This window comes from Rhinolophus hipposideros, assembly GCF_964194185.1.
Source record: "Rhinolophus hipposideros genome assembly, chromosome: 18".
NCBI lineage: Eukaryota > Metazoa > Chordata > Mammalia > Chiroptera > Rhinolophidae > Rhinolophus > Rhinolophus hipposideros.
This window is the reverse complement of record NC_138064.1, coordinates 10,623,829-10,641,226: the sequence shown is the minus strand read 5'-3', so window position 1 is coordinate 10,641,226 and position 17,398 is coordinate 10,623,829. Positions and strand designations below refer to the sequence as shown.

At 39.6% G+C, this 17,398-nt stretch overlaps 1 protein-coding gene across 10 annotated transcripts in view; it reads right to left on the bottom strand.

The window, feature by feature from the left end:
- Positions 1-17,398, bottom strand: part of PDE1C (phosphodiesterase 1C) — a 516,178-nt gene that overhangs the window by 344,119 nt on the left and 154,661 nt on the right. For 2 of the 10 annotated variants that reach the window (XM_081080157.1, XM_081080158.1), the window contains exon 1: positions 8,669-8,847. The exons of the other annotated variants lie outside the window; for them this stretch is intronic. In XM_081080157.1, coding sequence (XP_080936283.1) covers positions 8,669-8,729 — 61 coding nt within the window. In that variant the 5' untranslated portion in view covers positions 8,730-8,847. Of the gene's footprint in view, positions 1-8,668; positions 8,848-17,398 lie in introns of those variants that run through there. 10 annotated transcript variants of the gene reach the window in all.

The following is a 17,398-nucleotide window of genomic DNA, read 5'->3' as shown; positions in this document are numbered from 1 at the left end:
TTCAAATACAAACTAATGAAACCAGAGCCCACACTCCCAACCTAGCTTACACTCCCTTACCTAGCTTTCACATCCCAGACCACTATCTACCTGCTCCCATCACACCAGGGTAGGTACTAGACAACTAGGGACAGCCCCCTTTGCCCCAGAGCCACTGAAATTATTCCAACTAGCCAATCCTAAGTGCGCCCAGCCTGCCTTGCCCGTTCCTTCCTGCAGAAACCACAATAAAGACTCTTGTTCATGGTCCTCACCCCCACCACCTAACTGACTTGTGTTTCTCAGAATTGCTTCCTTGGTGTGATGTGTACCCCCTCTTTTGGGATCCATGAATATTAACAATCTTTTCACTGGCAGTCATCCCCTGATCTGGTGGCCTTACCATACCTAAATAATAATAAAACCTATTAAAACAACCAATCCAGTCATGGGGAAAACATCAGATAAATCCAATCCCAACTGAGGGACATTCTGCAAAACACCCAACCAGTACTCCTCAAAACGGCCAAGGTTATAAAAAAAAAAAAAAAAAAAAAAGTCTAAAAAACTGTCACAGGCTAGAGGAGCCTAAGAAGACATGATGACTAAATGTAATGTGGAATCCTGATGGGGTCTTGAAACTTAGAAAGAACATTAGGTAAAAAACAAAAAGAAACAAAAGAAAAAAGAAAAAAAACAACTAAGGAAATTTGAATAACTGTGTACTTTAGTTAATAACAATGTATCAATATTGGTTCACCGATTGTGACAAATATACCATATATTTGTCAATGAGGGGGGGAAACTGGGTATGGGGTAAATGGGAACTCTGTATTATTTTTGCAAATTTTCTGTAAATCTAAAACTGTTCTAAAATTAAAAACTATTATAAAAATACAAATCGATAAATAATAAATAAAATAATAAAGAAGCAAATAGTTATTATAAAAGAAGTCTATAAGCCTGAAAGCAAGGCCGTTACCAATACCCAATTAACATTGGCTTGTGCCAGTTACATTCTTCCCAGAGGAAAGAAAGCCTTTATCTTTGCACAAAATAGGGACAGGTCGCCAAGCCATGCAGAGGGAGTACCTTTTCCTAATTCACACAAAAACTCTTTATGGGGCATGAGAAGGTGTGCCTGGAGGGTAAGGAGTAGTGTTGGCTAACACACATGCGTGTGGTAGGTGGGTAGAAAATAGATTTGCATGCACATCGAGATGCCTCTCCAAGACCCTGATGAGCCGCCTACAACCCACAACAGAAGAAACACCCTAGTTTGCTGTGCCTGAAGGACAGCTTTGGTGCTAAGATCAAAAGAATTTCACACACAAAGGGGGGAACCTCACGAGGACACCCAAGGTTAGCAAACAACTCTTTTAAACACCATGGTCATGACTGACCCCATGGGGGGTGTCCCACATCCAAAGTGCTTTTCTGGCAACCAAGAGGAAATTAAAGCACCTTTGTGGCAGGAAACAGACCCCTCCAACTCCTGAAATGCAAGGCAGCTTTTGTTTTTTTTTTAAGTAGTAAACATATATCTTAATAAGGTTTGATCCTATTAGCAGAGGTCTGGTTTTATGTTAACGAAGGTCTGCTCTACGTTAGTCAAGGTCTGTTCTAGAAGGAAGAACAAGCAGCAGTCTGTTGTTTTTAAACCTGATCTAAGTGAAGGCCTTACAATGAACTCCCTGCCCATTTTCCTTTATTCTTTCATGTATTCATTCAGCAGACACATAGTAATTCCCTCAATATTCCAGGTTCTCTTCTGGACTCTAGAAATAGAAAGATAGATGAGAATGTTTCCCTTGGGAACTGGTCAACTCATAAGCAATCACAATAAATGGACAATGCGCCATAAAAGGAGCAAATAAAGTGCTTTAGGAGGCACAGCAGGGCTCACCCACTCCACCTCAGGGCCCTGGGGAAAGCTACACAGACAGCATGACATCTAATATGGACCTAAAGCAGGTCTTCAGCAGATGGGGAAGAGAGAGAAGAACGTCCAGTGCAAACAGCACGTGCAAAGGCCCAGAAGCATAACAAAGCAGCTTGTTAAGGCTGGAGCAAAGTGAGAGGGGGCAGAGATAAGGCCAAGGGCTGGTTGGGCCAGTTGTAAAGTGCCTTAAATCCAATGCTAATCTTAGAATTTCTTCTGTAGGCAAAAAAGAAGTAAAGATTTTTAAGCAAGGTTGTGGTGACATGACCATATCTGTGTTTCAGAAAGGAAACCGGCATGCTGTAGAGTAGTGAACCTGTGAGGAACAGTAGGGTGATATGAAGGGCGTCTATGATTCATTTTATCTGTAGACAGAATAACAAAGTCTTACATATATATGACTATGTTTTAAGGCTATAGAGATGTGATTAATAAACTACAAATTCATGCACATAACAGCTTTTTCAGTACTTTCTCAGTCAGTAAATCAGAAGGGTCATGTGACCTAAGCTAACGTCCCAAGTGGACAGATGATAACACCTCCAGAAGTTGTACCAACAGCCACAAAGATACACTGGCAAGTTTCAAAGAAGACTGGTAAGAGCTACAAATAGGATTCATTCAACATTCATTCCCAACTCTCTTTTCATTTGCCTTCTACTTCCAAAAAGGCTAGAAAACAATATACTCAGTTTTCCAGCCTCCCTTACTGCTATGGCTAACCATATGTTATAATCTTGGCTGATGAAATGGAGGTGGAAATTCCTGGGGCTAGTATCTCTTTTTGAATAAGAAATTAAAGTTATGACAGAAGAAAAACATTTTTGCTTTTAAATGTGGCCTTTCCCTTTTTTACCTTCTGCCTTTCTTTCTTCTTCCTGCTGGAAGTAGGGCATAATGTAAGAGCTATAGCAGTTGTCTTGTAACCACGGAGTGACAAGCATTATAACAAAAGCCTACATCTTGTATATGGAAAAGTGGAAAGGAAGAAAAAACCTGGGACCCTGACAGCACAGTTGAACAGCACCCCTGGTCTCCCCCATCTCCAGATTTCTTGATGTGAGACATACAAATACCTACTTATTACATTCTTAGGTCTTTGGTTGTTTGTAGCCAAATGCATTCCTAAATGCTACACGTATGCTCATCATATAATATAAAGGTGTTCCCATATCCAAATGGTACCAGCTGTAAGCACTAGGAATTGATATTTCAATAAATCCTTCAGTCTTGTCATGAAAGACATAATTACATTGCATACTTCTCTCATGTTAAAATTATAAACTTGTTAACTATGAACAGTTAAAACACACTACAATTTTTATAAGCTATTTTGGCATCTCTTCACTTTTTTTAATATTCTGGGAAAGTCAAAAAATGGAAATGGCCAAGTTTCTCTTTACCTTTGAGAGTCCAGAGAACAATTACTCTCATGGGATCATCGGTGATTTGTTGTTTTTTAACTTTAAAGGGGGGCAGTCTTTGCTCAAGAAAATGTTGGGAACCAGCAATACAGTTATCCATGCTGCAGGTGGAAGGTGTACATGAACCTAGAACTGAGGTGACCAGCTAGAAGGCAAATCAGCCATGAGAAAATGAGGGGTCTGGGAAAGGCCCAGAATGAAAGGGTAGTTTTAGGAGATAAGCAAGTAGAGTATCAGATTTGGTAACTGAAGATAGAGAAGGGAGAAGTGTCAAGATGGATTAAGGTTGCTATTAGGCAGCCAGGTAGACTGTGATCCCATTAGAAAATCCTGGGGACAGGGCAGCTTATGGGCCCATAGTTGAACCATGTTCTGAAAAGCTACATTTCAAGATAGAAAATATAGACAAAGATCCTCTCCATATTCATGAAGAGGAAGCATGCAGATGAGAAATATGTGATTCAAATGAGAACACTGTATTTCAATAAACACTTTTATCATGACTAAGATAAAAAAATTTCACAGCATGATAAAGTGAAAAAAATTACCCTTCTCACCAAACCCAAATAATAATAAGAAAACTAAAATAATAATAAATATTTTAAAGACAATTTATCAAAGCTCCAGGTCTGTTCTGGAATGTCCCAGCCAGTTATCTGATTTGATAAAAGCCATAATTAAGTAAAACGTGGGCTCCCTCTGGGAGAATTTAATTATAACAGTTCATTAGTGAGGTCTCACCTATGACCTGGCCCTAAGGCACAAACCCCAGAGAGATCCAGGAAGCTGGTATAACATGGGGCATTGTGAGGAGATTTTTGCTTATTTCTGTTTCCATCTCTTTCAGAAGGTAAATTATTGACAACGTCTGCTTTAGGTGAACAACACAACACAAAATGGCAAGTCTTAAGAATGCTGGATATGCCTGGAGGACGAATTCACTGAAACATGCCAATCATCAACAGAAGGGGACTTTTATGTTTGTGTCCCCAATACTCTAATACAAGGCTGAGCACTTCAGAGCTCTGTGCTGGACACTTCAAGACATACAGAAACCTTTATTACTACTCCACCCCTGCCCTAAAGAAGCTTTGGAGAGGTAGAAAAAAACCGCAAGGAAGCTACTGACTTGTTCAAACGAGGGCCAGTTTTTGGAAAAATTAGTCACTTTTTCCCTACCCCTCATTCCCATCCTCTCCATAAACATCGTCAAGAAAAATGGTTAAAGACTTGGAAATGGGCAAAAAGTTTGGAGGGTATCCTATCTAGTCACCCGTCACCCATCTTGGTTATCTCATTTTTTATTATCTTGGAGTTATTTTACAGTTCTGTAAATTGGAGAAAACTGATAGTAATGCAAATGATTCTTGTTTATAGAAACGTAAACTGTATTCAGTGGAATACAATTAGTGATCGCCTTGTAGATACTGATGAATGCTGCCAGTTTTACTTCTATTTAGCAAATTCACTTCAGTATTCCTGATGGACTTGTATATTTGTCTGCACATTGGATTCTCCTTCAACCCAGTTGTAACATCTTACTGGTTTCTTCATCAATTAATGAGTTAAATAAGTTGTTTGACATATATTCACTGTGTATTTGTATGAATTTTTTTAAATTATCCTTTAGCAATATCAAAGTTCTCATGCTGTTCACAATCAACATCTGCTGTTTCCCCTTAAGTTCTCCTATAATTAGCCTAGCCGTATCTAGTGGCGCTGTGTAATGACCTTCTTTATCCCTGATATCTCTCCTTGATTTGAAGTCTGCTCTGTTTGAAATTAATATAGCTAGCTACTCTTGCTTTCTTTTAATTAGTTTCAGCATGGTATATTTTTCTTCATCAACTCACTTTTAATCTATCAGTCTTCTTTAAAGTGGGTTTCTTGTAGGAAACTATAGTTGGGTCTTGTTTTCTGACCCACTCTCACAATCTTTTAATTGGTGTACTTAATCCATTAACATCCAAAGAATTATTGATATAATTGGATTAATATCTACCATATTCATTACTGTTTTCTATTTGTTGCTCGTTTTTTGTTTCTACTTTTGTCTTGTTTCTATTGTTTTTCTGCCTTTTGTGGTTTTAATCCAGCACGTGATGCGATTCAATTGTCTCTGTTAGCATATTGGGTATAGTTCTTTTATTATTTTTATTTTTTTTTAGTGCTTACCCTGGAGTTCACAATATACATTGACAGCTAATCCAAGGCCACTTTCAAATAACACTACACCACTTCACAGGTAGTGTGACTACCTGATAATAACAATCCTAATTCCTCCCTCCCATTGCTCGTGTCATTGCTGTCAGAGATCTTCAAAGGAGCTGTGGGTGATGCTCAGAAGTACCCCCTTGAGGAATGGAAGAGGGAGCATTTACCTGCAGGCTCTGATACCTCGAGGGAGGGTATTAATTCCCTAACCCTTTTGGGTCTACTACAAATGACTGCGGGGCAGTTCCCATATCATCAGAGATTCCCTAGGACAAAAATCAAGAGAAAGCAGGATAGCTAGAGCTTAAAAAGTGAGCCAAGAGGATGCGAAGCTGGGCTCAAGGTGTATGCAACATAGAGTTTCCACACCGTTTTTGTGCCCTAGAAAATACAATCAGAATCCTACCTGCTATTCATTCCTGCCTTAGGAGGGTCACAACAGCCCCCTGTGTGGTTCATCCCAACTCAATTTGATGTGAGCCTTTGGGGGTACTCTCCGCTTTGAACTCTGAGGGAGGGGAAAAGAAACCTTCCTCTGATTCTCCACAAACGTGGGCAGAGCACTCTCCAGGGACACTGAAATGGTGAGTTCTGACAAAATGAAAAGTAAAAATTCCCCTGCTCTGATTTATTTTAAGGTGATTTTGAAAGCATGAAATGCTTCTGACTAAATAGAAGCAAAAATATGTAAACAGATAGAGTCACACAGGTCTCTCTCAATAAAATCTAAAACCCCATGAGGGAAATCACAGATAAGCTAAGCCTTCAGGGCACCAAAAATAATGTGACTCAGGTGCAGGAAATGAGCAACTCCATTCAGCCCGCTCTACCTCCTCTGCTCTGCCCACTCCCCTCCCTTCCCCACCCCAGCGGTCCTCTCTCCTTTGACTTATTCCTGACTCTCATTCAATGCCTAATACATTGTCTTTTCCTGTTATCTCTGTCCCTGCCATAAATCCTCTCCCTTCTCTTGACAAAGACAACTTCTCGTGGACTCTATGAGCCCTCCAGATTGATTCTAAATCTTCCAGGGTCATAAACACCGGTAGCGGCATCCATACCACTGAGGTTATTAAGAGAACAAGCGCTCGGATTTAGATGGAACAAACATTTGTTCAGTACTTGCTATGTGTTAGGCATTGGCATGATGACTTCTTCGCCTGTGTTACCTTATTTAATCATCAAATCAACCCTTTGAAGTCAGTATTATGGAAACATTATTGAACACTAGGACATTAAGCCTCCAAGAGATTAGATAGCACGGATCATAGAGTTAGAAAATAACATATTGCTCTGACTCCAAATTCTCATTCTCCTGATCCAGGGCTCAGGGTGATCCATCACGCCATTTGTACTTTCTAGATGACAAACATACACATAGTGTAGCTCAAGAAGAATGTTCCACATTTTCTACTACGAAACACGCATCTTTTTACATACGAAATAAAATACACCCTATCTGCTACTAGGGGGGGCCTTGACATTGCTTAGACCTCTTGCATGAAAGCAGTTTAGAGCTTCCTTTAAAGAAGGAAGTTCAGGCTGCAGGGGGAGATGAATAATGCAAGGCGAGTTTAATGGGTTGAGAAAAGACAAGAAAGCAAGAAAATGAGATGAGGAAAATCTGAATCCGAAATAACTACAGAATCATTTTGAAATGTGTCTGATGGTGGCAGTCTGATAGACTGCTGGCAGGAGGAGCCCAAGGTGTTGAGGTAATCCCATTTAAATCTGACAAGTGATTTATCAACTTGGCTCCTGATTTAAAGAAAAAAAAAATACACAAAGACGATGCTGGCTGAAGGCTGACAAGGTAGAATCCTGCAAAGCACAGAGGAAAGAAGAGAATTAATTCTCCAGAAAAGTTTTGTGGTTTTGGGGTTTTTTTTTTTTAATTCTTGGAAACCATCAATGGTTCTCAAAACATCTGTGACATGGGTTTGTAGATATCCTCTCTTTCTGGGAGGAGAAGACTCCTAAAATTCTCAGTAGGTAGGAAAATTGGGCTGTGGCATAAAGGTCAGGAATTAACCTAATAAAAGCCAGATGGAGAGTTTTATTCTCACTAAAATAAAACAATAATGATAGAAAAAAATTAAGGATCAATAATGTTTTGAATATATTTAAATCACTCCCATAGGTCCTGTTCTGTTCTTTTTGATTTAGTAATTCTTAGTTTTAGAAGCTTTTCAGAAATTCTGTCTCCTGCAATTTCAAAAAGATTTAAAAATTTAACTCTATTTAAGATATCACACACACCAAAGAGTTGGGGCGGGTGGTAGGTTCCCTATGGAAATGTAAGAATACAACTTGATTTGTGATAACATATTCTAAATTCTCAAATATGTTAGAGGTTGTTTCTGATTTTGTTTTGTTTTGTTTTTCTGGGTTTTAATTTAGATTTAACTCTAGTTTAATGACTCTAGGATGCAAAAAGATTCATACAAAGCTTGTTTTCCAAAAGGCAAGGCACGTAGGTCTCCCCAGGTTTCACTCACTGGCTACCTGGGCTGCCGAGTAAATTCAGCAGAAAGAACAGAGAGTAAGACGGACATTCCTATCCAAACAGCTGATTAGCACCTTAAGATACACATAACCCACGCCTAAAGAGTAAGCAGGCACAAGGGTGCCCAAGCTGCTGCAGAGCAATGTCTTGTCTCTGTCTTACGCAATTGGTGGGCACAGCCCCTACCTAGTTTTCAAAGTCTATTTAGAAATTCATCAGTGGATCACCACGTAGTGAGACCATCAATTCCAACAGGATGGGTCTCAATTACCCTTTGACATACATCAAAAGAATGAGTCTGTTCAGCAGAGTAATGATGTGGATAAAACTAAAGGCAAGCTGTTTTGAAGAACTGTGACAGCTTTCATTTAGTATGCTAATTAAAAGAGCGGCCCATCTATTAAGAGTGAAATCTACTTGACAGACACTCTAACGGTGAGTGTAAGGTACGTACTGAAGAGTTAGTAGAATTGTTTTTTAAGTTTTTCATAAGTTAGACTTTCACTAATTCACACCCCACCTCCCCCATCACTAAGTGAAAATTTTTCACCGCACAACTACCTATGCTAATGTCTGCAAAGCATGCAAAATCCAAAATCTTACCATCTGCTGGATGATTCATAGCATTCCTTTGGGAAGTTCCAGGACTGATTTTCAACCTCATTATAAAAACTTGGTGGGAGTGAATTCAGTAATATAGTACGTATGAAAGTGCTCTGAGCATTTGGAAGAACGTGCCACATTCATCCGAGACGTGTCTGAATGGTATGTGTACTGTGATCGAAAATAAAAGTATTTGAAAGCAATTGCTTGGAGATTTGGAGTTTTGATCAAGAGTTCCAGAAAAGCAGTGGCTTCTGGGTAATATATTAGTCACGGATAAGAGCTCTTTCTAATTTTGGCCCAAACTAACCATTGCTGGTAATAAAATAAAGACAATAGATTATTTATTAATGGTAAACTCCTTTAGGGAAAGAACTGTGACTTATTCATTTTTACACTCCTGCACCCAGAATGTCTTTTCAAGGTTACCTCTTTTATCTGCTTCTAAGACACCTACTTCTGAGACTGTAGAAACCACATTAAACACTTAGATGAATATCTTATCAGTCTTTTCTTCCTGCCATGTGCTTCAGTTGTATTTTGCATGGGTTTTCTTCAGCTTCTCACCCAATTGGCTTCACATCTTGACCTCCCTTTCTAACTTGATTAGGGAACCTAACTTCATAAAATTTACTGACCTGGAAACTAGTCTGGCAATTCTTTCAGAGGTTCACAGGGTTGCAGCTTCAAACGTGAGAATTTCAGCAGTCTCCAGGACTGCACGACATAGCTCAGCCAGCAGGATGATGCTCCCTACAGTTGCACATTTCACAGCCTACAAGATTGTATGTGTCCACCCTGAGCTTCGACCTAAGGCTTGGCCAAGGCCTAAAGCACACCACGGCAGGAACCACTGCAACACCTTCAACCGCTTGCCTACCCAGGGAGAGGGCTTAGGCATAGTGTTTAGCACACAGTAGGTGCCCAATAAATATTTGTTGAAAGGAAGGTATCGTGGAAAGTTGTGACTGGTAAAACATGGGAGTCCCACAAGCTAAAATGCATCTGACTTCTTCTATTCTAAGATAAACGAGTATGAATCTCTAAGAACTGTCCAGGGGATGAGTTGGTTTTCTCTCTTTGCTTGGAGTTGTTCTGGAACAGGTCCATTCACTCTGTTTTCAGCCCAATTGATCCAACATTTATTGAACACTTACACACAGTTCCCGCTTGCAAGGAACTCAAAATCTAGGAGGGAGACAGTCATTAAAGAGATACTTATAAAACAGTGTGAAGGAAGTAATAAGTGTATAGAAATATATAGATGAGGAACAAAGGAGGGAGTGATAAGTTTGTCCTGGGGGTCAGGTCAGGCTTTATAGAAAAGGTGGCCTCTGACCAGAGTTTTAAAAGATGAATGGGTTTGCTTGGTGATCAGCAGGAGAGAACATTTCAAGCAGAGGGAACTAGTTTTGTTCTTCTGGGACCTAAATGATGACTTAGAACGACAGAAGAGGTCAACTGAGACCAGATTTTGAAGGGTTTTGTGTGCAAAGGACTTTGGCTTTATTCTGGGGGCCATCAGAAGTCACTGAAGGTTTGCATATTTGACTCAACTTTTCATTTTGAGAAAATTATAAACTCACATGCACTGGTAAAAAATAACACAAAGATCCTACATATCCTTTACCTCGTTGCCCACAATGGTAACAATTTTGAAACACTGTAATACAATATTCCAGCCAGGATATTGACACTGATGCCAAGCATGCCCTCACAAGATCCTGCACGGGGTCTTTTAGAGCCACACCCCCTTCCCTCCCACCCCACACCCTCCTTAATTCCTCACAACCACTAATCTGTTCTCCATTTCCATAATTTTGTCATTTCAAGAATACCATATACATGGAATCATACATACAGTATAGAACCTTTCGAGACTGGCTTTTTCATTCACCATAACTCTCTGGAGATTCATTTGGGTCGCTGCCTGGATCAATAGGCTGTTCTTTGTATTGTCAAGTAGTGTATCCCATGGTATGACTGTGACACAGTTTGTTTCACCACGCACTGGATAAATACATCTGAGTTGTTTCCAATTGGGGGCAATTAGGAATAAAGCTCCTGTAAATATTCACGTACAGGGTTTTTTAAATTGTAGTAAAATACACATAACATTAAATTCACCATCGTAACCATTTTTAAGTGTTTGGTTCAGTGACATTAAGGATATTCATATCGTTATACCACCATCGAACTCCAGAACTCTTTCCATCTTGCAAAACTGAGCTGTGTACCCATTAAACTATATTCCTGCCTCCTCTCAGCCCCTGGCAACCATAGACTTTCTGTCTCTACGAGTTTGACTACTCTAGGTACCTCATAAAAGTAGAATCATATAATATTTGTCTTTCTGAGACTGGCTTATTCCACTTAGCATAATGTCCTCAAGGTTCATCCATGTTGTAGCATATGTAAGAATTTCCTTCCTTTTTAATGTTGAGTAATATTCCGTGCCATGTGTATACCACATTCTGTTTACCCATTTATCCACTGAGGGACTCTTGAGTTGCTTCTACCTTTTGGCTATTGCGAATAATGCTGCTTTGAACATGAGTGTACAAATATCTGTTCAAGCCCCGACTTTCAGTTTTTGGAGGTACATCCCCAGAAGTGGAATTGCTGGATAAAAGGGTAATTTTATTTTCAATTTCTTGAGGAACTATCAAACTGTTTTCCATGGTGCCTGCACCATTTTATATTCCCACCAACAGTGAACAAGGGCTCCAATTTCTCCGAATCCTTGCCAACATTTTTATATCTTTTGGTTTTTCTTTTTATACTAACCATCTTAATAGGTGTGAGGTCGCAGGTACAGGTTTCTGTGTGAATATAAGTCTTCGTTTCCGCGGGAGAAATGCTCAGGGGTGTAATTGCTGGGTCATATGGTAGTTGCACGTTTAGGTTTTTTTTGTGTGTTTTTTTGGCCAAACTTTTTAGAATACATGTTTGTCTGCATCCTTGCCAGGATTTGGTGTGATCACTATTTTTTTATTTTAGCCACTTTGATAGGTGTGTCTTAGTATCTCATTATGATTTTAATTTGCATTTTTTAATGGCTAGTGAAATTGAACATCTTCTCAAGTGCTTGTTTGTCATCTGTTTATCTTCTTTGGTAAAATGTATGTCCATGTCTTTTGACCATACTCTGAATGGACTGTTTATTTTTCACTTTCGAGTTCTGAGAATTCTTTATATATTGTAGGTAGCAGCATTATATGCGAATATTTCTCCCACTCTGTACCTTATCTTTTCAACCTCTTAATGGGGTCTTTGGCAGAACAAAGGTTTTTAATACTGGTGAAGTCCAATTTATCAATTTTTTCCTTTTGTGGATCATGCTTTTGGTGGCAACTCTTTCTTTCCTAGCCCGATATTCCAAAGATTTTCTCTTTTTATTTTCTTCTAAAAGTTTTGTAGTATTACATTTTATATATATGTCCATAATCCATTTTGAGTCCATTTTTATATAAAGTTTGAAACTTAGGTTGAGGTTCATATGTTTGCCTCTCAATGTCCAAATACTCCAGCACCAGATGTGGAAAACTCTATACTACCTCCATTGAATCGCTTTTGCACCTCGGTCAAAAATCAGTTGGGCATATTTGTGTATGTGTATTTCTGGCTTCTCTGTTCTGTTCCATTGATCTATATTTTCACCAATACCTCATAGTCTTTATTAGCGTAGCTATGCATTAAGTTTTAAAATTGAATAGACTGGTTCCTTATACTTTATTCTTCTTTTTCAAAATCGTTTTAGCTATTCTAGTTCCTTTGGCTTTCAATATAAATTTTAAAATTATCTTGTCTATGTCTACAGCAATCGCTCGAATCTTCTTTTTAATTTTTAATTGTTAAACACATAAAATAATGGGTCATAATTTTTTCCTGTATTCATTCTTATTTCTGGGTTCAACTACCTTCTTCCTAAGATATATCCTTTAGTGATTCTCTCAGCAAGGACATGTGTACACGTGCGGCAAATTTTCTCAGAATGGGTTGGCCTGAAAAATGTCTTTAGTTTGGCCTGACTCTTGAATGATATTTGTCTGAGTACAGAATTCCAGGCTGACGGTTCTTTTCCCTCATAACTTTACAAATATTATTCAGTTTATCTTCTGACTTCTACATATACTACTGAGAAGTCTGTAGTCAATCCAATCTCCTTAGTAGATGCATCAGTTAGGATTAAATATGTTTCAGTAACAGAGACTCAAGATCTCAAGAGATTAAACAAAGGAAAAGTTTATGTCTCTGTTGTGTAAAAATCTGGAGATAGGTATTTCAGGGCTAATATAGCAGATCTGTTCCACAAAATCGTCAGATTCCCACTCTACCAACCCTTCTTTAGAGGTGGCCATTATCCTTGGGGTCTAAGATGGCAACTCGAGTTCTAGGTACCACATTGGTGTTCCAAGCAGCAAGGGAGAGAAGGAATAAAGGGTACATAAGAGACTCAAGAAAGTCTCCAGAAACCTTCCCCTGACAGTTCTGCTTTCACCAGAACTTAGTTACATGGTCACACCCAGCTTCAAGAGAACCTTGGGAATGCATTCTACTTGGGGTTATGGGGACACGGGCCCCACTAAAATTCAAGGTTCTTTTAATATAGAAGAACTAAAATCACAGCTTCAGACACAGTGGGTAATCTATATTCTGCAGTTTCACTATAATGTGTCTAGCAATTGGTTAATTTTTATTTTCCTGCTTGAAACCAGGTATGATTCTTCAATCTGATGATTCATATCACTATTCAATTCTGGAAGATCCTCAGCCATTACATTTTTAGTTAGTAGTTTTCTCATATGCTCTATGGTCTTTCATTCTACAATTCCTATTTGATGTATGTTGGACCTTCGCATTGAATCTCCCATATTGCTTAACCATTCTTTCATGTTCACCTGTGCTGCATTCTAGTGAACTTCCTCAGACTTACATTCCAGTTCATTATTTCCCTTTTCAGTCCTAGCCAACACAGTTGGGTAAGCTGTGTTTTGTTTCTGTTCTGTTTTTTTATTTTTTTCTTAATGCTACCTTTTACATTTCTTGAATATGTATAGGTTCTTTTAAAAATCTTCCTTTTCTTCCTCAAAATGTCTTATTTCTTTCTTAGAGTTTCAATTTCTTTTACATTTTTAATCATTTTTAAATGGACTGAGTTCTGAGTTTGTTTGCTTTCAGCTTGTCATTATATTATTTCCAGGTCTTAGGGTTCTAATTCTCTATTTGTTGCACTCATTGACTCTTGCTCGTTGTGATGAATTGTTGTCCCCTATGGATTTTTTTTTTTTCATTTTGACTGTGAGCTTATATTTAGTGGGTCCTGTTTTCTCTCTGAGAATACCTTATGACTTGGGCTGTATTTCAGAAGATTTTTTCATATGAGTCTTCCATGTTTTTCTATTTGATTATGATAGAACCAATTTTCATTAATTTCTTAGTTTGAAAGAATTCCTAAACCATGCAGGTAGTTTCAGTTGCCCAGGGGATACTTTTCTCCAAGAGCCAGAAGAGGCAAGCAAGTTTCCCTGTTACCTCCCTATCCTTACGAACGTACAGTTGACTCTTGAACAACATGGATTTGAACTATGTGAGTCCACTTATACAGGAAATTTTTTTCAATAAGTACCTGTACTGTTTCAATCCTCATTGTGAGTCCGTGAATGCAGAAGGCCAACTGTATGCATTATCTACATCACTTTATATAGGGGATTTGAGCATCCATGGATTTTGGTAAATGTGAGGGGTCCTGGAACAATCCCCTGTAGATACTGAGGGTAGTTAAATTCTGGAGGAGTCAAAAGTTATACACAAATTTTTCATCTGCGTGGGAATTGACACCCCTAACCCCCGTGTTATTCAAGGGTCAACTGTATTTTGTTTTGCAGATTGCTGTTTCATTAAAAATGTAGCCCTTTGCGCCAGTCATCTATTGCTACATAACAAGTCAACCCCAAATTAGTGTCTTCAAACAACAACCATTTATTTCGCTCCCAGACCTGCACTTTGGAGAGGTCCCAGTGGTGGGCTCTCCATATGGTGTCTATTTCCTCATGGCACGATAACTGTGTTCCCAGAACAAGCATCCTAACAGGCCCCAGGTGGAAGTTGCATTACCTTTGCTAATCTAACTTCCAAGTCAAGGAGTATCGTTTCTGCCACAGTGACAAGCTACCCAGATTGAAGGGGAGAGAACATAGGTTTCACATCTCAGTAGGAGGCTTGTCAACATCGCACTGCAAGAAGAGCACTTGGGGTGGGACATACAGTTGCAAACATGTTTGGAAAAGGCCATCTGCCGTATGTTTTAAGAGTCCAAGTTCAGGCAGAAGTCTCAACTCCTCACCCGGTACAGCCCAAGACCTCCACTGCTTTTCCCATGTGGATGGTAAGACACATGTTACTAGATCCCATGGACTTAGCAGCACCTCACCCACACAGTATAGCTGCAGAGTCAGCAGGCATGTTTACAGCTAGCTGGACTGCTATTAAATCTGTCCTTCATTTCTGCCACCTGCAGAATCCACTTTCTTTATTGCAAGTTTAAGTACTTTAGACTACTTTAAAGCACTTTAAAGTAGTTTTTAAAATATTTTACTCAGCGTTTCTACGTGCTTATAAAAAAAAAAAAACAATGGGAGAGTTTTCAGGTTATCCTAGCCCACCTTTCACTGGTACCATCCTAGGATGGTTAGGTTCATCCTAACCTTATTCAAAGGAGTACATATGAGAGGGACTTGCTATGCAACAGCCAACCCCTGCCTTCCATGTCCTTCTTGAGGTCACATTACACGCAAAAAAAATTTAATCATAGTTTTAAATATACGCGTATAACATGTAGCAAGGAGTACATATCTGTAATTATCTCAACGGGCTGGACCACAATTCCCATTAAAGAGGAAGAAATTAGTCCACATGTAGGAAAAAACAAATAAGTTGAAGGTAGAGGTGAGATGCTGCGGGTAAAGGTGTCAGCAGACACCAACACATCTAGTGTGATGATCAAGCTGTCCTGCATGAGAAATGGAGGAGTATCCTTTTGTTCCTAAAAGGGAAGTGGAAGTAAGGGTGAAGAATAGAGGAGGGCAGAGAGAGGAAGACCGAGGGGTGGTAGTACAGAAGCTGCATGGGCAAAGTGGTCTTTAAAAAAAAGCATTAGAGGTGGATGGATGAAAGGGCTGTGGAGAACAAAACGACAAATTTAAATTGTCTGCATGCAATTGCATACTGTGATCTCTCTTGGACATCCCTAATCTTCGTTCAAGTTCTGCTTTGACCAATGGCCTTTGGTTACTCCAGAAGAAGACAAAAAGAAGGGGCTTTGCCCCATGTCTGAGTCTGTGTCAGAGGAGATATGAAGATTGTTGGGAGCAGATAGAGGGAAACAATCAACAGAGGTAGGGAGTCAAAGCAAGAAGAATATTAGATCATCCCAGGTATTCACAGAAACAGTGAGGACTGCTCTGAACTTCCAAAGGACACACAATAGCGATTTGAGTTTATTTACCTAGATCTCAATGGACCAAGAGCCTCCAGCTGACATCTGGGTTACATATCATCCACAAGCTCCTAGAAGCTACTTACGGTATCGTCAGAGAGTCCACCGGTGGACCAATGGCTAACATATTGGGGACGAAGTAACATAGCAGACGTATTCAAAGACTGGATCACATACACTCAAAAAGGGAAAAATAGAGCGAGTCTCAGTCCCCAAACACATACACACACTCCAGTCCTTCACTGTGACCATGACCACCAATGCTTTCCAGGCCAAGGTGAGTTTTCATGGGTTCCTGAAGAGAGCTCATGACCCGCTGACAGGGATGCCATAGAGAGGATTTAAGTTTCCATGAGGTAGGTGAGCTTTGGACTGGGTCATTTTTAAATTCTAGTCTAACTTGAAATTTTTCAAATCTATGATAATGGGTTTATATATCTGCTTACTAAACCAAGCAGATGTGCTTGACTGATAACAATTGTATTGGACGAAAGCAAGGGAGAAAAGGAGTAAGACCAAGCGGAAGCGCCCCTTGTGGTCAGGCACATAAATCTTGGGTGAGCAGAAGTTGGGGAGTAATTGTGATTCTGAAGCACAAATATGTCAGAAAAACTAGAATTGGAGGATGATGGTACATGAGGATGATGGGGGAGGGGTGATTTGGAGCCAGCAAAGAAGCCAGTGGGCCAGCCAACCAGCTCTTATAAGAAAACCTGGTTGTGGGAGGGTAGAGGCCAGGACTAGGTAGAAGACCCCAGAAAGACAATGGATTAGGTTCAAGAGATGGTACAGAGCGGTGTCAGTTATAAGAGTTGAGTCCCATAATTACCATCAGCCCCATCCCCCAAGCTCCTCCAACAGAAATAAAATGAAAATAATATACCATTCTTCAATAAGGACAATTAACATTTGCTCTGACTTCTGCCTATGCAATTATAAGTGATTACAGAAACCTGCTCATTGTATTTTTGTGTGATATATAATACAAGTAAATCAAAACACTGTACTGCTCTGCATTATGGCCGCTGCCTCTCCTTGCACCACCACCATCACAACTAGCTTGCTGGTTCTCGGACTTTGGTGCGCATCCAAGATAATTGGCTAACACAGATTGCTGGGACCCACCTGCAAGAATTACTGATTCAGCAGATCTGCTGAGGGATCCAAGTATTTGCATTTCTAACAAGTTCCCAGGGACCCCACTTTGAAGACCACTGAGCTAGATTGCTGCC